The 26785-nt window shown below is 39.3% G+C and overlaps 2 protein-coding genes across 3 annotated transcripts; one reads left to right on the top strand and one right to left on the bottom strand.

The window, feature by feature from the left end:
• Positions 1-5463: 5463 nt before the first annotated feature.
• On the bottom strand, positions 5464-18656 carry LOC124117756 (phospholipid phosphatase 1-like). 2 transcript variants are annotated; one of them, XM_048385844.1, is made up of 6 exons: positions 18235-18656; positions 13507-13658; positions 11921-12219; positions 9729-9786; positions 8101-8277; positions 5464-7052 (listed from the first exon to the last, which is right to left on the bottom strand). In XM_048385844.1, the coding sequence occupies exons 2-6, from the start codon at positions 13579-13581 to the stop codon at positions 6939-6941; spliced, it is 723 nt and encodes a 240-aa protein (XP_048241801.1). In that variant the 5' UTR covers positions 13582-13658; positions 18235-18656; the 3' UTR covers positions 5464-6938. The 2 variants fall into 2 exon arrangements, with proteins under 2 accessions (XP_048241801.1, XP_046335705.2); XM_046479749.2 differs by lacking the exon at positions 18235-18656 and adding an exon at positions 16307-16403.
• Positions 16431-26491, top strand: LOC124117757 (single-stranded DNA-binding protein, mitochondrial-like). Its single transcript, XM_046479751.2, has 6 exons — positions 16431-16577; positions 21117-21210; positions 22343-22462; positions 23739-23826; positions 24868-24956; positions 26126-26491. The coding sequence occupies exons 1-6, from the start codon at positions 16554-16556 to the stop codon at positions 26173-26175; spliced, it is 465 nt and encodes a 154-aa protein (XP_046335707.2). The 5' UTR covers positions 16431-16553; the 3' UTR covers positions 26176-26491.
• Positions 26492-26785: the final 294 nt, after the last annotated feature.

The following is a 26785-nucleotide window of genomic DNA, read 5'->3' as shown; positions in this document are numbered from 1 at the left end:
ATATATACGATCGTGGTTTTCAAACAATTATGAAATTTGACACTTTTTTCAAGAACTGGCACACAAATACAGGTGTTAAGTGTTTAATTCGGTATTTAAAAAAACAATAATTTTCTTTCGGCGCGAGGGAAATTTGCTAGCGGGAGATGAGAAACAAAAAATAAGTAAGGACGTTTCTTGCGAAATAAGGACTCCTTTTAAGACAGTTTTTTTTAATAATTTTATTTGAAAGCAACCTCCAAACAAGTCTTAAAAAATGTGCTGTGTGTAAATGATACAGCAAATATGGTGTCTAAAAGTACTGCAAGCATGGACCTATCATGTGACTTTTATTTGACTTAGAATCATAATTGTAAGTCTAAGGCAGTGTGTATTGTGATATTCAAATTTTAAAACTTCGTCTTTCCAATGTATTAGTGGTATTGATATTCACTCATACTCAGGCAGAGGATTCATAGCGTTTCTTCATATGTTGCCAGGGACAGACACTCAACACCTTTCCACGGGACACACACAATCCTGGCACCAATTTTTCACGTGCAACGAGGAACACACGACATCCTGGCACCAGGTTCAATGTGCAACGAGGAACACACACAATCCTGGCACCAGGTTCCATGTGCAACGAGGAACACACACCATCCTAGCACCAGGTTCCACGCGCAACGAGGAACACACACAATCCTGGCACCAGGTTCCATGAGCAAAGAGGAACACACACCATCCTGGCACCAGGTTCCACGTGCAACGAGGAACACACACAATCCTGGCACCAGGTTCCATGTGCAACGAGGAACACACACCATCCTGGCACCAGGTTCCACATGCAACGAGGAACACACACAATCCTGGCACCAGGTTCCACATGCAACGAGGAACACACACAATCCTGGCACAATATTCTTTCTGTTAATAGGAACACACATAATGGTGAATATTACAACTGCATACCAATAAATATCTACAGACATTTCCAACAAGTTGGAACATTTATGCATTAAAAAGTAACAATCATTACATATACAAGCAACACATAAGAAAGGCATACTGGTGTTCATAGTGCTAGCCTACTGAGATACCATCCCACAGTTTAACATGGATACCCCACTCGTCTTTGTGTCGACATACTGGGTCCTAAGAGTGAAGCTTATTGTGGCTGAAGACTGAATTGAACTGTTGTTTTTAATAGGATTGGTTGGTTTGTTGTTTTACGCCGCAATTAACAGCAATATTCAGGTTATATGACGGCGGTCTGTAAATAAAAGAGTCTGGACCAGACAATCCAGTGATTAATACCATGAGCATCGACCCATGCAACTGGGATCGATGACATGCATCAACCAAGTCAGCGGACCTGACCATCCGATCCCGTTAGTCGCCTCTTACGACAAGCAATGTTGCCTTTTACGGCAAGCATGGGTTGCTGAAGACCTATTCTACCCCGGATATTCACGGGATTTTTCATCCAAAAATGTGCCCCAAACCTCCAAGTTTTTTGTTCAAGGCTCTTCCCATTAATGCAAAATGATCAAGTAGTAGATATTCTGTTCCACTTGGAGTGGGTAGTTTTGACTCAGGTGAGGTGAAATGGGGTTTAACGTTGCGTCCAAGTGAGTGAGTTAGTTTTGTTTAACGCCGCTTTTAACAGTATTCCAGTTATATCGTGGCATGTCAGCTTAATGTGGGAGGAAAGCCCGAAGTGATGCAGGTCTCAGACGTTTACCACTTCGGTGAAACCCACGAGCACGGGTATGGTGCTGACAAACCTAGAAACATAATCGGGGCGAACCGGGATTCGAACCCACAATCATTGGTTTCTGCATAGCGAATCGCGGCGCCTTAGACGACTGGGCCACCCGTGCCCCCAAACGTTGCGTTGCTCTTAAATAGCGGCGTGCATGCACGTGTGTGTGTGTATGCATGTGTGTGCGCGCTCTTGTACTAGTCCGGACTGATGCCGATTTACAATGCTAGCTCACTGAGTTACATTAACATTAATTGTATGATAAACGACAAGATGGCCCCAAAAATGAAAAGAATAATTGCATCAACAGTGAAATTTTAAAAAGTTATCAAAGGCAATTAATAAATAAAATACTAAACTCACTCACGTGTATTACCAAGTTCACTTGTCAGATACCAGAACTGTTCACTCGTTTGATAAAATTGGTATTACACAGGATCTCGTTTAGTATTCTATATGTAACAATCAAGTCTGGATCAGACAATCAAGTGGTTGATACCATGAGCAACGGTCCATGCAATTGGGTAATGGAGACCTATTCTAACCAGGAATCCCCAAGGGAGAAAAACATCTGTGAACATGGTCATTATATTTTTAAAACAAAATTTTTACAGAGATGAACAGAAACAAACATCTCTCTCGCCTGCGAACACAACAAAACACAGGAATAACAGAATATACAACCATAACAAATATCCTACATGGATCTAATAACTATTGAAGATGTGGATAGATGAACAAAAGAGTGTACACCAAGAATTATCTAGATCTGCTCAGGGGTTCATATTTGGCCACAAGTCTGCAGTAAATGTCGGTAAAATTTCTAAAATGGAATAAAAAAATTCCCAATTCATGTAGATCTATAACAGGACCAACAAAGAGGAATAAGCCACATTGCTCAGTTTTATAATATTACATTGCATCAATGTTAAAATACAGTGTAAAAATACAATCAAATTTGAGATATGTTTATTCCTATGGCACTTAGAATTCAAGATAAATCCCTGTATAAACAAGTGACACTGAGCATTCCGCTATGAGCAAGAAACAACACTCCAATCTCATGAGTTGAACATCACAGTTTTCAATCACTGTTTGAGTTTCATGTCTTGATAAATGATTTCATTACTGATGAAGTACAATCGTTTGAGAACATCTGAGTATCTGTGTGTTTATCTGCAACCATAGGCCTGTTGCATCATCAAAAAACATGACAACTAGTTTCCAGTGCATATGGTACGGTAAGAGCCCTTTTTTCTCCAGTGAAATGGATAAATATCTACAGGACTGACAAAAATCATATTTCTTTTTATAAACCTTGAAATGTTGTACTGACAGGAGCAATAAATACAGATTTATTGCTATGAATGCATTTAAAGTCCTTGACTGAAGAAGGAATGTTTCACCAAAGTATGGTACTGTCATTTTCCCCATTTCCAAAAAAAATAAGCTGGCATCAACGATTTGCTAAAGTTGAAAAAAATAATTAAAAGCCCTTCTGGCCTTTGTACACTTGTCATTCAATGTCAGTTTTAGAGAAAGATAATGAACATGTCAGTCTAATGATGAACTGTATTGATATTTTTTAGATCACTTTTTTAAATATTCCTCCTAATAAATAATTTTTATTGGCATTAAAACATGGAAAAGCCCTGAAGATATTTCTTATCAAATTGTCAATTGTCTGACACAGAGTTGTGTCCTTTTGTTCAAACTCCATGTGCTTCTGCTTTTTATATGCCGAAGTATGACAGCAATATGACAGCAGTAAGTCAACAATTGGGCCAAGTGTACCTGGGGTTGATGACATGATCAACGCAGGGATTTATGTAGATAGTCTGCAGCAAATGTCTGTAAAAAATCCCAAATTCGAATAAAGATTTCCCAAGTTCATGTTATACAGTAATACCTAATGTTGTGGCTTTGTAGATGTGACTGATAAATTTGAGCAAACTAACAAAAGAAATTCCCAAACTCTGTCAAGGGCACTTGGTTTGGAATCCTGGATATATCCCTGCAACGTCCCGCCACAAGTGTGTATGATGACAGAAAGTCAGAGCCTGACCATCCAGTTCCCATCTTCCTGAGTCAAGGAGTTAACCGACTATAAAAGTCTAGATTCCACCCTTGCCGAACTAGGCTGCAATTATGAAGTCATATTTTGGCTAACTAACAAGTCTATGCATAGTCCAATCAAAATCGCGCAACAAAATCAACATCCAGTTTGTAAACTGCCATGCAGATTTTGGTCGACTGCAAGATTTGCAATGCATGTGTACCGTCAACTTACTGTCAGACATTTTCCAAATCTTTTCATGCTTTAAATCAAGGTGCTCACACGATTTGATGCACATCATGAAGTAAGGCCCGTTTAAATACAATATAAACCTTAATTATCGATCGGATCGCCTTCACTGGATTTTTTTTTATTTGAAGCAAAGCCAATTGATATCAGAAGTGGAATCTGATTGGTCAATAGGAGGGACATAGAAGGGATAAAACTCGTAATAGCCACTGGTTGCGCTACGATTGAACCCAGAAATTCTGGCCAAGTTCCGCAAGGGCAGAAACTGGAATTTAACAGTCAGTTAACTCCCTTGCCTCAGGAAGATGCCCAATTCCAACTGGGGGCCTATTTTGATCTGGAATCCCACACGGACCAGATGAACTCTGAGGCTATGGACATATAAAAGAGATTAGGAGTCAGGCCAACAGTGAGGGACAGGTTGGTGTCATACCAATATCACAGATGCATCACATAGGCCGCCAGGACTGGATATGTACACACCATTTCACACACTAAGCAATACAATAAAATCACATTGTACAATCTAACAATACAACACTCGAAGGTAATGGTGGGCTGGTAGTTTTTTTGTTGCGCTTGGCATTATTCCGCTGTATCATGGCGGGGCACTCCTGGGTGTGTCATGAACATATGTAAGGAGTCAAACTTGGGTCCTCAGCCAAGTGAGCGAATGCTTTAACCACAAACCTACATAATCTTACTGTTTAGAGTGATTGACACATATAACAGCCAATCACAACACCTGATACATTTGGTAGTTGCTTCAAAAAGTGACAGTCCAACACACTGCAAACATTAAAGTCGACATATATTACAGGCATTAAGTCTGAACCTCTAGCTGGCATTATTGTCAGGATATATTACACCATTAATTCAATATAGATTAATGCCAGTACATTATGGTAGCAGTAACCATTACAACTGCCAGTTCATACTCCAGTAAGGTCATATATTCCCATCAATCATGTCAGTTTCTATTCAATTAAGGTCATAAATTCCCATCAATCATGTCAGTTTTTATTCAATTAAGGTCATATATTCCCATCAATCATGTCAGTTCCTATTCAATTAAGGTCATAAATTCCCATCAATCATGCCAGTTCCTATTCAATTAAGGTCACATATTCCCATCAATCATGCCAGTTCCTATTCAATTAAGGTCACATATTCCCATCAACCATGTCAGTTTCTGTTCAATTAAGGTCATATATTCCCATCAGCCATGTCAGTTTCTATTCAATTAAGGTCATATATTCCCATCATTCATGTCAGTTCCCATTCAATTAAGGTCATAGTCCCATCAATCATGCCAGTTCCTATTCAATTAAGGTCATAAATTCCCATCAATCATGCCAGTTCCTATTAGAAATGAGGTAATAAATTCCCATCAATCATGTCAGTTCCTATTCAATTAAGGTCATAGTCCCATCAATCATGTCAGTTCCTATTCAATTAAGGTCATAGTCCCATCAATCATGTCAGTTCCTATTCAATTAAGGTCATAAATTCCCATCAATCATGCCAGTTCCTATTAGAAATGAGGTAATAAATTCCCATCATTCATGTCAGTTCCCATTCAATTAAGGTCATAGTCCCATCAATCATGCCAGTTCCTATTCAATTAAGGTCATAAATTCCCATCAATCATGCCAGTTCCTATTAGAAATGAGGTAATAAATTCCCATCAATCATGCCAGTTTCTATTCAATTAAGGTCATAGTCCCATCAATCATGTCAGTTCCTATTCAATTAAGGTCATATTCCGATCAGTCATGTCAGTATATGTTCCAAGAATAAATGTCAGGTTTCATAAAGATTGGCATTATGAAACTTAATAAACACTCAAAATATTATATCATTTTTTCAGATCAAGTCCTAGGGCTTGATAGTGTTCTCCATAAGAATATGTATCAAAATATATTTGTATATATGTACTTGCTAACCATGCTGTATAGTCATTAACACAAGACATACCACAATCAACAAACATGAAAACGATCAGAAAAAGGTTTCCAATAAAAGTCAAACAACAATTGAGATTCTGCTCTACCTAGCATGATTAAGAGTGATGCAAACTGAATTTAACTTATGACTCCCCTTTAGAAATTGCAAACACTTCCACTGAGTGAGTATTTCACGTACATATGGCCGGTCGATGGCCTGTGCCAGGGTACACAAAGTGACGCAGGTCATAAACATTTACCACTTTGGTGAAATCAACAAGCATCTGGCAATCAAGTCCACAGTCACCAAATCCTGGCATGACTAAGGCACACAAGTCTACATATCAAATTGATGTACCTGAGATGACTGTCCCCTTCTTTTTGAGTATTCAGAGATTTGTTATCCATATAAGTTTGTGTAAGACGGATTGAATGTTGTGTCAAAGCTTAGGATGTCATTGTATATTGCAATATCGATAAGTTTTTAATGTCCATACTATATCGATACAAATGTATGAATATTTATCCTAAATTAATACCTGTAAGATATATGAGATTCTACTCTGATCAACATGATTAAATGATGCAAACTGAATTTGATAAAATTCACTGCCACAGAATCTTTACTTGTATAAAGATTACTTTGTTTCAAAAGGATAATATGAAAGGCAGAAAATTCAATTTAATCGGTCGGCCCAGTTCATATTTAGAATTAAAGTTGATTTTTTGCAAGTCTAATTTGGAATTTTTGATCTACACATATTCAAAACAACTAATTTGTTATTACATATTCCGACATATTGTGATACTTTTGAGTTGATATATCAATACTAGACTTTCCAGTCAATGACACCCCTAGGCCCTAACTATATAGCCCCTTCCAAAACATATGACAAGTGAATCAGATAGGCTCGTGGGTCTTGCTTGCTGCACTACAGTCTAACTACAGGTTAGTGTTCTCATTGTCCTCTTTCAAAACTTGAGTCGAATTTCTTTTTTGAGTTGTCTGTTCTTGAACCTTCCGTCGTTCTCTGTCAAATGGAGTTACTTTGTATGTCTGAAAGATCAAGGAATAATTATGAAACACATCCAGTACTTGACAATCCGAATCCTAATGTATGCCATGATGGCAGCATGTCTAATAGCTGCGTTAGATCTTTGTTCTCCAATTTATGTATTCTGCAATACACATTTGGCACATTGGTAGAGCTTAGAGACCAACAATGCCACCAACTGTGATGTCACTCTAGAGCTACAAGCCCCAGGTTGTCAACCCAGTGAGGCAGACTCACCATCAGTAGAGTTACAAGCCCTAGGGTGTCAACCCAGTGAGACAGACTCACCATCAGTAGAGCTACAAGCTCCAGGGTGTCAACCCAGTGAGACACATTTACACTAGTAGAGCTACAAGCCCTAGGGTGTCAACCCAGTGAGACAGACTCACCATCAGTAGAGTTACAAGCCCCAGGGTGTCAACCCAGTGAGGCAGACTCACCATCACTAGAGCTACAAGCCCCAGGGTGTCAACCCAGTGAGACAGACTCACCATCAGTAAAGCTACAAGCCCCAGGGTGTCAACCCAGTGAGACAGACTCACATCAGTAGAGCTACAAGCACCAGGGTGTTAACCCAGTGAGACACATTTACACTAGTAGAGCTACAAGCCCCAGGGTGTCAACCCAGTGAGACAGACTCACCATCAGTAGAGCTACAAGCCCCAGGGTGTCAACCCAGTGAGACAGACTCACCATCAGTAGAGTTACAAGCCCTAGGGTGTCAACCCAGTGAGACAGACTCACCATCAGTAGAGCTACAAGCCCCAGGGTGTCAACCCAGTGAGACAGACTCACCATCAGTAGAGTTACAAGCCCTAGGGTGTCAACCCAGTGAGACAGACTCACCATCAGTAGAGTTACAAGCCCCAGGGTGTCAACCCAGTGAGGCAGACTCACCATCAGTAGAGTTACAAGCCCCAGGGTGTCAACCCAGTGAGACAGACTCACCATCAGTAGAGCTACAAGCCCCAGGGTGTCAACCCAGTGAGGCAGACTCACCATCAGTAGAGCTACAAGCCCTAGGGTGTCAACCCAGTGAGACAGACTCACCACAAGGAGAGCTACAACAAGCCCCAGGATTGCCCCAGCCAGGACGTCACTCCAGTGGTGCTTGTAGTCTGAGATGCGAGACAGGCAGGTGTAGAAGGCCATGTAGAACAGTCCGGTCTGTAGGGTCGGGCGCAGCAGGGCGAGGCCACTCCATGTCAGCTTCATCTGCAGGTAGATCTGAAACAAACATCACATTTTCTCAAGTCTCCCTGGTTGTATTTACCACAATACATGCTTCAACTTACATACAGGGAGTGAACGTTATCATTGCCAGTCTAGCCAGTTATCATAGTATGGTTAAAAAGTCCAATATTCCATCCAGAAGATTGTGGCCTGTCAATGATCAAATCAGGGTAAGGCAAACCAGTGTTTGATGGCCTGAACACCAATCTACACCAACGGGGCGCTGTGAATCAATCAGTCTTGTGACCAGGGGTCCGGAAACGGTCATATGCACTGGACAAGTCCGATTGGGAATCTCAAATGTCTGGTTTAAAATATTGCTTACCGGACATTTAAATTTTTCTGTCCAGACATTTTAAAAAACAAACAACGCTACCTTCCTGCTCTAAATAATTGATGAGCGTTATCGTATCCCTTCAGCGAATTCAGGTGAATAAACAGGTATAACAAACTTGGTCAATAAAAGTATGAAATTTGATATAAAACATCACACTGTACGTAACAACTTGTAATGTGTGTGAAACGTCGTACAAATATGAGCTATTTGAAGGGGGCGTGGCCTAAATGCAAATGTCCGACTGGCATTTTAAATTTTCCGGACCCCTGCTTGTGAGTGAGTGAGTGTGTGAGTATGGTTTTACGCCGCTTTTAGCAATATTCCAGCAATATCATGTCGGGGTACACCAGAAATGGGCTTCACACATTCTACCCATGTCGGGAATCGAACCCGGGTCTTCGGCGTGACGAGCAAACGCTGTAACCACTAGGCTACCCGATCCCCCCTACACACACACACACACCCTTGTGACCCATTATAACAACCCTAAACATTTGACAACAGACCCTTTAATATTCTGAAGGGGGACCTGGGATTTGTTTGGTCACAAAGGTCACTGTTTCAAGATATACACTTTCTTTCTTTGGAAGAAAGAGCTAAAAACATTTGGGACCAACAACATATATTTTCAGCCCTTATTGGGGACTTGGGGCCCAGTCTTACCCCTGAATCAAATCTGCATCACATCCAAGTGTAATAACAACTGGGCAAGACCACACCCCAAAGTTAGATGTCTATCTTCCTGTATGAGATATGCATGGTTCATACACAGGCATATATTTTCTGATACAAAATCCTGGCAAAAACATTTATTAATAATCTGAAGTAAAATCATTGAAAAACCAAAAGTATACATGCATCACAGACTTAACAATTTCAGAAACAGACAGATTGTGGAAAATATATCATGGGGCATGATAGGATGATGTGAAAAAACTATTTGGGGGTCAAAATGTCAAAGGATTAATTCCCTTCAGTTATTGACCTATTTTAAAGAGCTATTTTTCAGAATTAAAATTAGTTTACAGAATTGGAAGAAACAGAAACTTTTCTGAATTATCTGCCTCAGCAGATCTGTAAACCAAGTAACAATGATTCACTGCCCTACCATGAGGAACACCATCGTGTACACAGCTTCTGAAGCATGGCCTGATGGGAAGGACACCCTGGAAACAAGAAGATGAATCATTCAACTAACAGGCTGTGGAGGCAGAAAGCAGACACTGTGATCTCAAATGTCTATGAATCGTTACATCAGTATATGAGAATTCTGTATGAAAAGCTGATGAAGCATTGTGAATGTTATACCTTCTGCATCATGCACTGGGGATAGTGCTTGTGCCAAAGACCACTGGGCTGGGAAGCCAAGTGAGGGTATCACTATAATCAGATATACTTTTGAAACAATATTAAGGGATATCTGCATGAACACTTTGTATTAGGGCAGTAGGCATTCTGGTTCAAAGGAAGAACCAATTTCCATTGAACAGGTTGGCTGGTTGGTTGGTTGGCATCGAACCGATGAATTTGTCATGATTGCAGTAGCGCATTATACATGACACGACATCCTATGTGCTGCCAACTACTCATAATGTGACCCGACACAAAAAGGTTTCCGTCATATCTGGATTATCAAGGCGATGATGAAAATGTAAACTAGACAATATTACCAAATATGTACAACAATGTTTACTTCCGTATGACATCACTACCAGTGACCGACTTTTACAAAATGGCGTGTTCACTGACAACATTACGAGGGATTTCCAGAGGAGGATTTTCGTTGATTGAGGGATCGTATACACATAAATTGGTCCCGTAAGTAATCAGAAGCATTCTGACAATCTGCGTACTGTTATTTGTTTACCAATGTAAGAAAGAGAATTAGTCAGAAATGCAGATAACTACCGTCATCGTTGTGCGTGATTTAGCGTCAGTCATGGCGCCACACAGGACAGAAACTTTTGTAAACGGCTTCTGTTGAATTTACCACATCATTGTAATATGTGTATTTCCATAATTAGTGCAATGATACTCTTCCCATGAATGTTCTCAAACACGTGATCGAGCCAATGTATGCAACAATTAGACGAAAGTACCTCTACAGGCTACACAGTGTAAAATCAGAATTTTGCTTTGTTTACATTTCAGCAAGTACAGTTTTTTTAGCATAGTTTTCGCTTCCATACCTAACCTTATTTTGCATGATTTCATCTAGATAATTTGCATTGGTGACAAAGACCATTTATCCATTGTTTCGAAAATGTATGAGGAATTCAGGGATGCATGTATAGCATTAAACATTGAAATATACCTGATCGAATAGGCGTCTCATAACCGGCATTTTGTAAACACAATGCAATATGGCGGAACGTAGAATCTACACTTCGGCGTTCGTGTATTTTCCAAAACATTCTAAACGATTCTAGGCTTATCAGCGACGTTTCAGAATTATCAGTAGTGATTTGATACCCGTGATCGCTAATTTTCTACTTTAATTATTCGAGTAAATATCCACACTTTCAGTAATTTTGAATTGCCTTATAAACAGAAAGGAATTCAAAACTGTGAAGTGTATTAATCTGCGTGATGTATTTTGAATTTTATTCGATTTCGAAGTGAGGGTTGAAGAGGAGGGACATATGTGTCGCTGTGGCATCCAGGGGGTTTACACTCTGAAAAAACGATTATGTTGACATAACAACAAACAAACTCACAGACGATTTCGAGTTTTTTTATTATTAATTATACGGTGAACATTCGACTGAAGCACCAGCAACTTATGAATGACACTCAGGAAAGTAGTCCATCACAATCACCATAGCAACAACAGAACGTTCGATGTTGACGCCTCACAACCGAGTAAGTACGGGGTGTTAAAGAGTGCGCATGTTTTTTTCTAAATAAAACAATAGGTTTACAATATCGATAAATACTATGTGTGTGTCTATTTCCGGGATTTTATCGAGTATTTGCATCTTGGAAATTTTCATTCGAGCCCCTCAAGCTAACACTTTCGGGTCTCGAGATGAATTTCCAAGATGCAAATACTCGATAAAATCCCAGAAATAGACACACACATAGTATTTATCTTCTAATTCTACCCCAGATATTCACGGTTGCCATTGAACAGGGGACTGTGAGGGTGTAGAGACCAAAATCCTGAATAGGGAGAAAATGTTTTCAGAAACTGAAAAAAACGCAGTCATCAAGAGGATGTGCTTTCAGCTGACATACTCCTAAATCATGGCAAATGCAGAATCTTCTCATCTAAATACAGAGGGCAGTGTACATTCTTACCTGGCTTCTTGAATTGCCTTGACATCAGTTCCAGTGCAAACATCTTCAGTGATGTAACGATTCCCCTCAGAGCAGTTGATCCTTGCCCAGTCAGGCTGGCAGATGGCAAAGAAATGAGGCCGCAATCGTCCCACGGCATACTTGGGGATATTTGTGGTCATGTGAGTGACCGCAGCACCAAAGAAGAAAGGCACAAGATAATCAAAACTCTGCCTGACCATTTTAAGCAGCAGGTCATTCCTTGGGGCTTCAGTCTGATCCTTGTTCTTGTAAACCAGGAAGGATTCTATGCCAATGATCTGAAATTAAATTGTGAGAAAGACACATGTTTTTTACAACACAGATATTCTTATGGATTACATGGCTTCTTAATGAAACCTATCTAAGGACATGAATTCAGGCCTTACCAATTAAGTGTTGTTTTACACCCAGTCTAACTAAATCAGATCTGATATTCTGATATTGTGCGACTGCATGAAGATCTGAGGTCACCTCAATAGAAAGTCACATCAGATGAACAATGAGTTTTTGTTGGTTTGTTGTTTAACACTGAACTCAGCACTATTCCAGCTATATGACGGCACTCTGTAAATAATCGAGTCTGGACCAGACAATCCAGTGATTGATATCACGAGCATCGATCTTCGCAATTGGGATACGATGACATGCATCAACCAAGTCACAGAGCCTGACCCCCTGATCCTGTTAGCTGCTTTTGCCATGCTAACAACAAGCATAGACGCCTCTTACGACAAGCATGGGTTGTTGGAGACCTATTCTCTACCTGGAGTGAGCTGACAGAAACAACACAATGTATAAAACATCGACAACATAATCATGATAATAGCAGAGTTGTATGTTTTTGCATTCGAAACTCCGTGATCATGCTGATTATAAAATTTATTTTCAGGTTACAGACATCAGATGTGCTGTTGATGTAACTTGTAATTTTGTTCAGCTTTGGATAGGTAAGACGGGAAATAAGTTTCCATTGAGTTAAAGAATCCATCTTGGTCATTTTGACAAAACATATACATATATAAGCCTTATCCATGTTAAACAGATGGCTTATCATTTATGATCTTTTGTATACTGTCTTAGAAACACTTTTTGTACTTGCAGTAGAAACTTGCCATATCCTGACATATTGGCAGAATCTGCTGTAAAATCTTCAAGAACCTGACACAGCTTTGTTTGTTTGTTGTTATTAATGTTACTGCACTCATCAACATGTCAGCTGAAGCGGCTGGCTGCCTGTCAATAATCGAGTCTGGACCAGACAAGATCCCGGACCTTCCACTCTCCAGGCGGACGTTCTACCACTAGACCACGGAGGCGAGCTACAAACTCTGAGGATTAGTGACTAGTCTTTAAAAAATGAGTTTCTAAGGCTGTACACCTGTACTTGCTGTAGGCAGTTGAGGACAAAGGATGTGAGCATGTTGGTGTGGCTTGTTGTACAGTGAGGCAAGTGGTGATGACACTCCAATAATTTCATCATAATGGCCTAATGGTTTGCATTGTTCAGAAAAATAGTCCGACCAATTTCTTAACACCTCATTGAAGAACTAAAGGCATTTACTCACAAAAGCTGAGGGTAAGGCAAAGCCCACACCGTAAAGAACGGCAGCACTGACGGTCCCAGACTTGAAGGGGTGCATCAGGCTCTGATCATCGCAGAAGAACCCTCGGTGGAATGGCACTCCAACTTGTCGCAGAGTGATGGACAGGGATACAACTGTTAACATACAAGGTCAAGAATGTGCTGTAGCTCAACAAATACTGTATGAGTGAGTGAGTGAGCGAGTGAGTGAGTTTTGGTTTAACACCATTTTGAAAAGTATTTCACTTTGAACAAGCAGAAAATAAAGGATTTCGATGTAAAAAGCTCAGCCTATATATTGATATATGTGTATTTGATTGTATGTCCATCTAAGTGAGGGTAAAGCCCAGAGTGCTACAGATTGTTGAGGTTTACCTCACTGATGAAAGCCTTCAGCATGTTCAGCTGTTGCACCAGGGTATGATGTTGACAAAGTAAGGATCTGTGTTCACATACTAGTGATAAGTGTAGCGAGTAGGAAGTTGTGTCCTGTATGTACAGCCATCTAGAAATGTGTGGCTGCTGCTACCCTTGTTCTGTTCTAAATCATGTCAACTGTTGTTATATTTTAAATAAATAAATTGCAAGAGATTTGATTGGCTAACCAAGCAATTCTTTTTGTTTACATTTCCATGTTTCCAATTATCTGTATGACTACCTGTTATCTTTTACCTGTTGTTGACAATGTTAATCTGCTGCTTATCACAATATGTCATGAATATATACCTCTCATCACTTGGTTGTTGTCACTCCAGCTTCTTAACGGTGTAAGAATCTACATTGAAACATCACTATATGCAATAAACCAGAAGTTGTTATCTATAAAGTTGTATGCTTTGTTAAATCATACAGAATCAAAGTAATTACATGTATTAATTTATTTAGTTTGCGTCAATAGCCTCAGCAAACACCTTTTTAGAGGACAAAGCTTTATGAGAAGTATTTATTAGTAAATACATACGAAATGGTTTACTAAAAAAAATCTGCATGTTGAACATATTTTCCAACCCAAAATGACAAACCCAAAACACTTAAAAAATGAAAAATGTCGCCTCTCTGTGTCTGTGTGTGTGTGTCACAGCGTCCATTCACTGAAGTCCACGCCACTTGAATGTGGGTGTTGGCTGAGGTCTTAGGTCACCACAAGCTTAACCCATGCTGTGAGACACTGCTGATGTGAGGTGTGTACATATATCAGATATATGTACACATCAGCAGTTTTTTTACATGGATCAAACATGTCAAAATACCACACATAACAAGGATTTATCTAGACCTGCTCAGGTCGATATATTCAGCCCCAAGTCTGCAGAAAATGTCAGCAAAAATTCCCAAACTGGAATTAAATATTTCACAGTCCATATTATACAAATTATAATACTGATTGTATGGCTTTGAAGAGCTGACCAATAAGAGGAAGAGGTATTACTGATCAGTTTTACATTGTAGCATTGAGTGTATTCTCAAAATACCTCTGAACTTTAGAAATTAAAACTTCACACAAATCCCAATTCTGAGCATAGTAACCAATTTTTTTATATCGCCTGCCAAGGGCTCTTTGTTTGATAAATCCCTGGATAATCAACATAACACATATATTTTCAGCATGAAGAGACCTTGGAGAGAAAAAGAAAGTATTATCAACATTTTATGTTCTTCCAGGGATTGTAATATTTGTTCTTTCATGAACATAAGTTACTCAATGGTCACTGTAGTCATCATGGAATTACAGGTCAGTCAACAATAACAGGTTCCACTGACAGCTATGATGGACTTACATGTTGTTAATTAGGCCTATCTAAAAACTTGTTGAGTCATCATGAGCTAAGTAAGCACCTGTATGTCATAAGGTTTTTGCCTTTCATTTTTATTACATTCATTAAGATTAATAACACTGTACCCAGTTCAATTTTGAAATCCCCAGGTATATTTTGTGGGGCAAACTGCAGATTAAGTGTATTCATATGTTCATATTTCCATTTGTTTGTCCAGTTTAGGTCTGCGAAAGCACTGGTTCAATATTTTAAATGTCATGACACAAGGTATTAACACATGATGAAGGGGGTACTAATCTCTGGCTTCTTCCCTGCTTTCTAACACTGCTTGCTTGGGTTCAATAACTGACGTGAGTCGATTTGCTGGCTAACGCAACTGAGTGTGACAAGAGACTGGGCTACCGTCTGTAAGAACAGCGTAAATAATTTTTAAGGCAATATCTTTACCCATTTCTGAACACTCATTGGTTACCCATGATCTATAAAAGAAATTTGATATATTTCAAAAGGCACATGTTAATTGATTTCTTCAACCTAACTGACAAAAAGAACAGGTGGAATTAACCGTATCGGATGTTGTAATTTGAAAAAATGCCTGATGGTCCTAGTTTAATTAAAAAAGTATCCCTGCAGTGTAAGCATTTTCGGATTGCGTGGATAATACGATACCTACTTCCTTGTGTTCTCATTACAGTGATTAACTACTTCCGGAAATAAATTAATAAGGATCATAAGATCGATCCACAAATTGGCATATAACATGATATAAGACATGACAAGAGATTATACATTGTAATCTGTTCTTTTCTGTGAAAACAACGCTCCGGCCACACCTTTTTTTATTTTATTGTTTAATCAATTTTAGCGTAAACAAAGATTCTGCTAATGCAGTCACTAACTGAACACAAGTGACACTTCTATTCCAGCTCAAGCACTTTGAGCTAGTCATTTTGAAAACAAATACCTTCAGATCAAACACAAACCGGTTAGTCAAACTGTGATACTCACTCAAAACTATCAGCAAAATATCAACAACCAACTTGAAAACCCATCTTGTTGTTTCAGCCATGGCTCAACTTTGTGAATAACAACAAAATAGAGTGATCTCCCCTTATTTTATTGCCGCGCACCTGTCAATTTCAACCGGAAACACGTGCTGCGCCGCCTAAACGAAAACAAGCTGATTGTAGCGAAGTTATCTACAGGGAACATATCTTTGTCATAGTCACCACTCGCCTTGTTCTTAACCACAAGAATGCTTCGTAGTCTCATAAGCCGGGTAATATATTTTTCCTTTAGCAATGACACGGTTAGGCTCCAGTGTATATACAGACATAATCATAATGTTTTAAACTTAAAGAGCAAATTTACAAAATTATTTAGTAATCGATCAGACCTGCAGAGTAATTAAGTTCGGGGTGTGGTTATTGATTGAATTCAGGATGTATTTTATTGGTTACAGGCCGGCAAAGCCACATTTCGAAAATAGATAGCCCAAATTGATGTGGCTCTCGCGGCAATGGTTATGGTTGCGTGATTGTATAATGTGGCTCTCGCGGCTATGCTGTCAAAACATGCTTTGTGATTCTAACAGGTTACCGTATATAACAAAACAAGTCTTGTTTTCTCATTTTTTATTCAACAAGGATAACATATTCATCAAAACTTTACATTGATGAATATGAATAGCATATGAATATCATAATGGATTTAATGTCATTACTGCAGATGAAGGAGGTCGCTCACGTGGTCAGCATATTCCATCTCACTCAGGTGTTGGTTCAGGAGGTGGATCTTGAGGGACGCAATACGTGCATCGATTGCCTTGTACTCCTTTCTTCGTGAAGGTTCTGACCACTGGTGAGAGAGTCTCAGGACTGCAACCTCTTTGAGTGACTGCTCTCGCTGAAATAGCTTCACTACCTCCTAGATGTTCGGGTGGCACTTCTTGGCAAGTTTCTTTATCTTGTTGTGGCACACTTCAAGGTGATTGTTGGTACGGTGGCCTTGGTTTTCGAAATGGTTCAAAATCTCTGGCATGAAGGCCCTCCTTGAACCCAACTGGTTGTCACGTAGTCCATGAAGGCAGTCACTTTAGGGCCAGCAGGAGAGTCAGCAATGGCATCAAGCCACACATCATCCACTTTGTCACGAGGTAGTAGAGGGAGGGCAGCAGCTCTTCTCACCAGCTTCTTCACCTCATCATCTTCCTTATAGTCCATCACCAGACCTTGTGTGGGTGGAGAATTTTTGGTTTGGTTAGTGGTTTCCTGAGCACTTTTTTGATTTGGCTATTTGAGTTTAGATATAGGTTATGCCATTTTTTTGTGATTTTTTGTTTGTTTACACTTTTAATTTCTGATTTTGAGATGGGTAAGTTTAAGCTTATTTCTGGGATTTTGAGGGATAGTTTAGCTGCTTTATCGGCGTTTTCATTACCGTATATTCCTACGTGGGCGGGTATCCACAAGAAGGTTATTTGTTTGCCTGCCTTGAGCTAAGCACACGCTGAAATGCCTCCAAGGCAATGCCTAAATGAACAGGCCTAAAAAACGACACACTGACAAGATCGTCTCATTGCACAAATTGCACTGCGCAATAGATTAACATCTGATGATGTGTGCAATAGAGTATAATATAACAGAAACAATGCCAGGAAGACGAATTTCAACAGCTATCGTTAAAAAAACGGATTTATGCAACCAGGCTGAATGCAAGGCGTCCTTTGAAGGATGTGAGAAATAAGCTAAAATCGTTACTTTGTTTGCTACCTGTCGGCTGGGCGTTTTCAGCTTAAACAATTTTGGGTATCGTTTACGTTTCATGATCACCAACTGCGCAGTTGTATGTTTCATGATAAATGCCTGTTGGTGTCTATGAGTTTATCGTGAGTTTAAGTGTGTATGTTAATGTTATCTCTGGGGGGTAGCACATACCGAAGTCGTTGCACACAAGTAGTTGTGGGAACGTTGCAGCCTCACTGCATCACATCCGGGCTGTGTATGTGCAGTTGTTTTCGTCAAAGTGTGCAGGCATGCGTAATGTCTCTGAATTACATTATAGTTTAAATTGCATAACAAGAAGCTTGAATAACATTCTAAGTGTGCAGGCATGCGTAATGTCTCTGAATTACATTATAGTTTAAATTGCATAACAAGAAGCTTGAATAACATTGGGTGAAGTGAAAGAAACACCCTCTAACTAATGTCCCAGGAAATACATCAGTCACGGCATTGTGAGCTGCACGTTCAAAGTCCAACTAATGTGGGACACTCATTTAAAGGTATCTCTAAAGAACACCACGCTTAATAATTTAAATGTGGGACACTCATTTAAAGGTATCTCTAAAGAACACCACGCTTAATAATTTAAATGTGGGACACTCATATAAAGGTATCGGTAATCGGATTAAGTAATTACCCGCTAGAATAGGTGAAATGCTCTCAGCTGAAAATGTGGCTCTACCGGCAACAGCCATTTCTGAAATGTGGCTCTCCCGGCTAGACACCATTTTATTTGGGTTTTGTAAAGTATGTTAAAATGGCCCCAAGTTTTGTCCAAAATACATCTTTTTTGAAGAGACTGAACAGAACGGGTTGGAGAAAATGTCCCTAGACATTTAGAGAACATAGACCCAAATTTTAGTGACAATGGACACTAATTTTGGAGAAAATTTCCCCGAACGAAACATAGTTGATGCGATTGTCCCCATTTGACATTATTAATTGTTATTTTGTTTGATTTTCATTTATTGGTAGGAAGCAATGTTACCTTAAAGGGAAATGACACTCCAAGTTTGAAGTATTGAGATGGATTGTCCTTTTCCTCGCAGATTCAAAATTTGCTTATTATGCCTATGGACTATTATTTTGTCTGGTTTGATTTGTGTTTGGCGCTATTCTTGCTGTGCGAAGCAATGTGACTCCTATCAGAGGATTGTAGAATGTGAAGCCGTGTTATGATTAACAAGGGATATATAATACAGAGCTGAAGACAAACTGACATGTGTTTTTGTTGTTGATTAATGCACACGCGACCTGAGAGGGTGAAGCTGTTGGTCAACATATTATGTACAATCGAAAACTACATACTGTCTCATCAGAGAATTCAGGTTAACGAACAGGTGATAACAAACTTGGTCAATAAAAATGTGAAATTTGAGATAAATTATCACTAGACGTGATGATTTACCATTTTAATTGTATTTTCTCTTCTGCTAGGCATTGTTTTATATGCAGAAATGAAGATTACCATGTGCATTGTCTCATAAACTAAGCAGCAATCAGCTGTACACACATTTTCTTGGAATCTACCAGTGATACGGTTTAAAATTACCAATAATATAATTTCAAAGAATTCTGATGCTATGATCTGAAGATTTGAAGCTGAAACTATTATTTTATCAGAAATAATATATTCTAATATCGATTTATTTTAGTTGCAGCTTTTACTGATTTCTAACAAAATGTCAATAACAATAAGCGTAGCACTTTGGAAAAAATTGATTGCTATTGATGGATATTTTAATATGTATAATATCAGGCAGTTCAGGGAATGTTTCCATCAAATGAACAATATCCCCTACATCTGGAGCTGTTAAAAAAAACATGTTCGATGTCACGTGTCAATCTAATATTTTAAACTATATATAGCGTTCAGGATAATATAACTTGTGTTCGTTTCTCAACTGAACACGTAAGTTGTTTCAGGTGTTTTATACAGGTGTCATGTCTCACTGGTCAGCCAAAGTCAAAGCCAAGTTTGTTGGGTTGCTCATGCTAATTGGCATCTGGTGATTAGGAGTTGGAGTGTTGTTTCCCTTTAAATATGGGGCCATTTTTACCAAATTGTTTTGGGCCATTTTTGCATGGGGCCATTTTCTCTTTAACCCATACATTCTCTGTTTGCATACAAAACACAGGACCGTGGTATTCCTTGACCTTGTTGGTATATAAAATGCACAGAAGTGCACATTGTGGGAGGATGTACTCCTATTATCTCAATGCTTTAGCATGTCATTGCAGTATACAAATAACCTAGCTGAGGGAAGATATCAAACTGATACTCAATATTCTAGTAATATGGAACAGAGTGAGTTAGTTTGTTTGTTGTTTAACGCCTCACTCAGCAATATTCCAGCTATAGGATGGCGGTCTGTAAAATAATCGAGTCTGGACCAGACAATCCAGTGATTGACATCATGAGCATCGATCCACACAATTGGGATTGATGCCCTGTACGAGCCTGACCACCCGATCCTGTTAGTCGCCTTTTACGACAAGCATAGTCGCCTTTGAGTGAGCAAGTAATTGTTGTGTTAGAGACCACTCATTTATTATAGGGATGTGAGTCAGGAAAGGGTCACCAAAACATATGACAGTCTCTAGGGGAGGGTCATAAAAGTTATACACATTCTGTGTGTTTTTCTTGCAAAAGAATTGGCTGCGGAAACCACTGTGGAAACAAGGATGAAATTTTGCTTTCACAATGTTCACTAATGTTGACATAAATCGAAAAGATTTTTGACAGAGTTATGGCCCTTGTTTCATCATTTGGATGTTCTGCACAGGAACCCAAATGATGACATGTTTTCACAGAAACCTCCATGCATACAAGGATGACATTTTTCATACATCATATGGGATAAATTTCGAAAACCAGCATCAAGAATTTTCTTTTCCAGTGTTTGCCTTTGAGTCTTCAGCATTCTTCAGGGGCAATTACATTATTTTCTCTGTTAATCCACCAGTTTTACCACTGCAATTATATAAAAAATTGTCTCAATCTTTTTTTAAGCAGATAATTTGGTTATTTTCAGGTGGTTGCTCCCCTGTCACGTAGAGTTGGTCGTCGGTGCATGGCTGATTTCACTGGAAATGCCAGTGATATGCAAGTAATGCGTTTTGAAAAGAGTAAGTATATGTGTCAGTACTTTGACATCAACCTCCAGTGTGATTTGCCTGTGATTCACCTTGTTCACTGACATTGTTGATATTTCAGGCTTAGTGGTTCATGATGATTTTACCCAAGGACATATGTAAGTCACATCTTTCTGTTAGAATAAGCCAAGTTATTTATTTAAATCGTAATCTTTTAATAGAAACTGATTTTTGTGCAACAATATTAAAGGAATACTAAATGTTTGCTGAAGTATGATTCTAGCAATGATGTCTCCACAAATTGCTCACAGACTAATTGTTTTCATACAATTTATAACATGACCAATTTATAACATGGGTTTGTATGGCAATTTTTTTATTTTTTTTGGACCCTAGTGTATCCCTACTATTGTTGCAGGATGGAGGAACATTCTTGTTGACCTTTTATTATAAACTTTATGATTTGATGTTAAAAAATTACAGAAACATTCAGATGAGCCACAGAGCCTTGTCATTCTATTTTTTTTTGTAATAAAATAATTTTATATATAGACCTCAATGGAGATTCAGGGTTAGAATTGGTCCCCTGCAACCTATGTTGGTTGAAAGAGGCGACCAATGGATCGGGAGGTGTGACTTGGTAGATTGTGTGTCATCGGAGTTGATTGTTGGATCTTCTGATCCCGACTCAGATTATCTTAAGGCTGCCATCATATAGCTGGAATATATATATTGCCAAGTGGGACATTAAACAACAAACTTGATAGTCTCCTGCATTGGCTTCCAGTTGTCCATAACTATCAGCGCTAATTACTGTAAACATGGTAGAGCATTAGCTTCCATTGTCTGTTGCTAATCACATATCAGTGCCAATTATCATGATTATCTATTGGCTTCCCTTGTTTAGTTTCTACCTTTTGTTATTTTATTACTTTTGTTGTCCTTACACGTACATATATGCTTTCTGCCTCATAGCATTCATTCACTGATGAAGGAGTAAGCATATACTCTGAACCGTTGAGTTCCTCAAAATAAAGAAGTTGACATCCAGAAACCCTCTTCCTCAGTTTCCATAGCCCCAGTCCTGTTAGGGAATTGCAACACAGTGAAGCAGTGAATTCCTGATGTCAGCTATTTTATGTATCCGCTTTACCTGTTCTTTCAGGTGTGAACCAGGTTAACCTACTTGGCCGCCTTGGTCGAGATGCAGAGTTGAGGGGGTCAGCAGAACATCCTGTTGTGGTTTTCTCCATGGCAACCAATTCTGTGTATACAAAACAAGACGGTAACCATTCCTGTCCCTCCTCTTCCTCTTTGTATGCAATTTTGTTAATTTGTGTAATAGCTTGAATTTGTCTTTGTTCTATTATAAAAACTCACTGCCAAAAGAAAGACGATCTATAGAAACATATGGAAAAGTATGTAGGTTAAGAAGAGATGTTTCCAATGTGTACCTATTTATGACAAAACTAACAATCAGTCAAGTGTCACCACGGTGTCTTTATTTTACATTATCTTTATATGCTGCATGTGATTTCCTAACTTTACACACTAGTCCTGCATGAGACAAATGGTGCATCTCTAGTCATGGACCTATGACATCACATGTGATGCGTTCATGAGCGTCGGTTCACATAACATACCAGTATGTTTGTTTGTGCATCGAACCAATATAATATCTCTTGAACATGAGTAAGTCTTTATACATTAACCAACATGTATGACATTCTTTTGTCCTTGAGTATATTATTATGTCAAAACATGTAATTTCACACCTGATTGGTTGAAACTGAAATGACATCACTTCCTGAATTAAAGAGCACAAATTTGGACGACCATCTCCCCGAACTGGAGTTTATGTGCAGCTGATATTCTTGTTATGGGGTCCCTGATATTGTAACAGGATTTTACCCAGGTGTTCTTAGATGCCGATGTTCCTCTTTGGGTCTGAAGCACTTCCATAGCCTCCCATTTTGTTTGTTTGTTTTTTGTTTAACGCTGCACTCAGCAGTATTCCAGCTATATGATAGCGGTCTGTAAATAATTGAGTCTGGACCAGACAATCCAATGATTGGCATCATGAGCATCGATCCACGCAATTGGAATCCATGACATGCATCAACCAAGTCAGCGAGCTTGACCACCCAATCCCGTTAGTCGCCTCTTACTACAAGCATAGTCGCATTTCACGGCAGGAATGGGTTGCTGAAGACCTATTCTACCCCGGAATCTTCACGAGTCTCCCATTTTGAATTATCGATGCCATTTAATGTAACAGGACTTATGTACAATTCGTTTTCTTGAAATTTTTGAAGTATCAAATGCTCACTACCCACCTCTCTCTCTCTCGCTCTCTTGCTATCTCTCTCTCTCTCTCACTCACACTTACTCTCTCACCATTTTCACCCTTACTGTTGCTGTTTCAGGTCAGACTTGTTTTCTTGAAATTTTTGAAGTATCAAATGCTCACTACTCCTCTCTCTCTCTCTCTCTCTCTCTCTCTCTCTCTCTCTCTCTCTCTCTCTCTCTCCATTTTCACCCTTACTGTTGCTGTGTTTCAGGTCAGACTGTGTCTCATGTAGACTGGCACAGGGTCAGTGTGTTCAAGCCTGGACTCAGAGAAAAGGTCGCCATTAACTTGAAGAAAGGGTATGCTTTGTCTGTAAAATTATTTTCTGTTTCGTGATCTTTTCAGGTCAGAGAGGTTAAATTAGTTTATATTTTGAATCCATTGCCGTTTCAGAAACTTTGGAAAACATATTCTACATATAACAGTTTTTTGAAAGGCTTAGGTTTGAGATTAACACTGGTAACTTTTCAGGCTGTAAATCTTCATGCATTAAATGTATGTAATATCAACCTGTGAGGATTCTGGGTTAGAACCGGTCTCCAGCAACCTATGCTGGTTGTACAAAGCAAGCAAATGGCTCGGGTGGTCAGACATGGATTAGGTGGTGTGTCTTGGTTGATAACGTGTCATCGTACCCAGACGGTATGGATTGTTGTTCACTATATTAACCACTGGATTGTATGGTCCACACACGATTTGCCAGTGGTACAGTTATGACCACTGGTGTGCCAACCGTGAATACATAGCTGCAATATTGCTGTCAGTGGCTGACAATCCCTTAGGTACAAGGATTTGTTGATTTTTCCCAGTTATGAGCCTTGGGTAGTCAGCACCAACTGTTAGCTTTTAGGCTTATAGAGATACAAATGTACTATTACAGTCAACTAACGGGATCGGGTGGTCGGGCTTGCTGACTTGGTTGATGCTTGTCATCATATCCCAGTTGTGTTGATCAATGCTCATGATGTCAGTCACTGGATTGTCTAGTTGAAAATTGACTATTTACAGAACACAATCATATAGCTGGAATATTGCTGAGTGCGGCGTAAAACAACAAACAAACTACTCAAAATAAGTTAAAGAACACCCAATGTTTCCATATTACTGTTATGCCATGACAGATCGACTTTAGTAATATGAAAGAATTGGGTGTTCTTTAACTTCTTTGAGTAGCATATTAGAGACAGTAACGTGAGGGATTATGAAACACTCTGAAATATTTTTCTCAGAATTTGACTGCAATTTGTATAGTTTTTAGTCATGTCAGATTTTGAGATGTTTAAACATACTGCCACATTTTAAGTTCTATTTTCTACTTTTCTATGTGCATTATGTTCCAGTGACCGAGTATTTGTGTCAGGAATGTTGCGATATGATGAATATGTGGATTCAAATGAAAATGTCCAGAAATCTTCAACAATCCTTGCCTGTGAGTATGAGTCTGTTGAATAGGGTTATTTAACTTAATTGCGTCATGTGTATTTCAAGTATCCAGTACAGAAAGGAGGGAGGGAGTGAATGTTGTTATAAGTCACAGTCAGCCATGGGTATTCTGGGATAGAATCTTCCCAATGCTGGTCGGTGGTGGCGACTTAGTTTAATGGGTCAGGTGGTCAGGCAAGGTAACTTTGTTGATAATGTGTCGATGTACCCCGACACCATGGATTGTTGCTCATGTATGAATCAGGCGACTATGCTTGTCGTAAAAGGCGACTAACGGGATCGGTTGCTCAGACTCACTGATTTTGCGGGGTTGATGCACATGATATTAATCACTGGATTGTCTGGTCCGGACTCGATTATTTACAGACCGCCGTCATATAGCTGGAATATTGCTGAGTGGGGCGTTAAACAACAAACCAACCAACCAAATCATTTATGAATCACTGGATTGTCTGGTCCAGGTGGAATATAGCGGAGTGCAGCAGTAAGCAACAAACGTACACCCACCTAAACGAGAACCTTATTGTGGCTGATGAATTAATGAAACTGTTGTATTTGATAGGAACTCAGTAATGCTTGAGAATGATAAGGACACTTCAGTCAGTTGTGGTCAAACAGCTGAAGGATGAAGGAAGGTGTTATTTGATACTTCTCTGATCCAGATTAGATCCCTCCTATCTTACAATTGTCATAGGGTGGGGACCCGTGAAGATCCTGGGTAGAATAGGTCTTCAGCAACCCGTGCTTGCCGTAAAAGGCGACTATGCTTGTTGTAAAAGAGGCGACTAATGGGATCGAGTGGTCACGCTCACTGACTTGGTTGATGCATGTCATCGATCCCAGTTGCGTGGATCGATGCTCATGATGTCAGTCACTGGATTGTCTGTTCCAGACTCGATTATTTACAGACCACCGTCATATAGCTGGAATACTGCTGAGTGCGGCGTTAAGCAACAAACCAACCAAATCATAGGGTGGGAGAGCCATGTAATGAGAGTCATGTGGTTTCAATATGTGGCCTGGATGACTGAGTCATTGTACTGTAACTGGCTGGCTCAGTGCTCATGCTATTAACCTTTGGTCTGCCAAGATTGCTTTGCTGGGTGACATGTTTTAATAAACAAACTAAATATCCAAACATGTTTCATTTTCTAGCGGACCTTGTGAATCTGACAAAGAGGTACCTTGGTTCAGAAGATTCATAGACTGGGGGAGGACATTAGCTCAACTGGAAAACAAGACAAGACTGAAACATTTCACTGTAATGTTTTATTATTACTGGGGGCTGGTGATAATATGATACTTAAAGAATTTGATTTTACAGGGGCACTGATCTCTGACAATTCTCTGGGACTGGCTGTTGCTGTTGTTATTTGTTCTTTCCCCGTGACTGAAATATTGAGACATTTTATGAATTGCCTTAGTGAATCACAGTTACACTTTGACTGTAGCTTTTACTCACCTGAAAATGAAAGGCTTGTGAAAACTCGTCTCTCATTGAAGAACTCCCAACGATAACATTATTGTCACTCAACTGATAAGGTGTGAAGTCTTATTGGTCAGCTGTGAAAGCACACGTGACAACTACTTTCATGATGTCAAGGATTTAGGAAAAAATCCATTGAGTTTGCAAACAATGAGCAATCAATCAAGGTATTATAGGTTAATCCTTGGAACAAAGTGTGTTGTTTTTTCTGAAGGCACTTCATGTCCAGATTTAGGTGTATTCCGAATGCTTTAGTAAACCTACATTTGTAAACAAATACTTTTGACAAATCCACTGTGCCAGATAACACTGATTAATGAATCAACATA

The sequence above is a fragment of the Haliotis rufescens genome, unplaced genomic scaffold, assembly GCF_023055435.1.
Source record: "Haliotis rufescens isolate VD_foot unplaced genomic scaffold, xgHalRufe1.0.p SCAF_6, whole genome shotgun sequence".
In the NCBI taxonomy this organism is placed as follows: domain Eukaryota; kingdom Metazoa; phylum Mollusca; class Gastropoda; order Lepetellida; family Haliotidae; genus Haliotis; species Haliotis rufescens.
This window is presented reverse-complemented; position numbering and strand designations above follow the sequence as displayed.

Excerpts from the sequence above, each read along its gene's own strand:
- LOC124117757 (XM_046479751.2), top strand. The coding sequence starts at position 16,554 with ATGCTTCGTAGTCTCATAAGCCGG. Across the intron at positions 16,578-21,116 it reads TTCGTAGTCTCATAAGCCGG|GTGGTTGCTCCCCTGTCACG; the intron begins GTAATATATTTT and ends GGTTATTTTCAG. Across the intron at positions 21,211-22,342 it reads AGTAATGCGTTTTGAAAAGA|GTGTGAACCAGGTTAACCTA; the intron begins GTAAGTATATGT and ends CTGTTCTTTCAG.
- LOC124117756 (XM_046479749.2), bottom strand. The coding sequence starts at position 16,367 with ATGGCTGAAACAACAAGATGGGTTTTCAAGTTGGTTGTTGATATTTTG. Across the intron at positions 9,787-11,920 it reads AAGGCAATTCAAGAAGCCAG|GGTGTCCTTCCCATCAGGCC; the intron begins GTAAGAATGTAC and ends TCTTGTTTCCAG. Across the intron at positions 7,053-8,100 it reads TTGTTGTAGCTCTCCTTGTG|ACATACAAAGTAACTCCATT; the intron begins GTGAGTCTGTCT and ends TTGATCTTTCAG.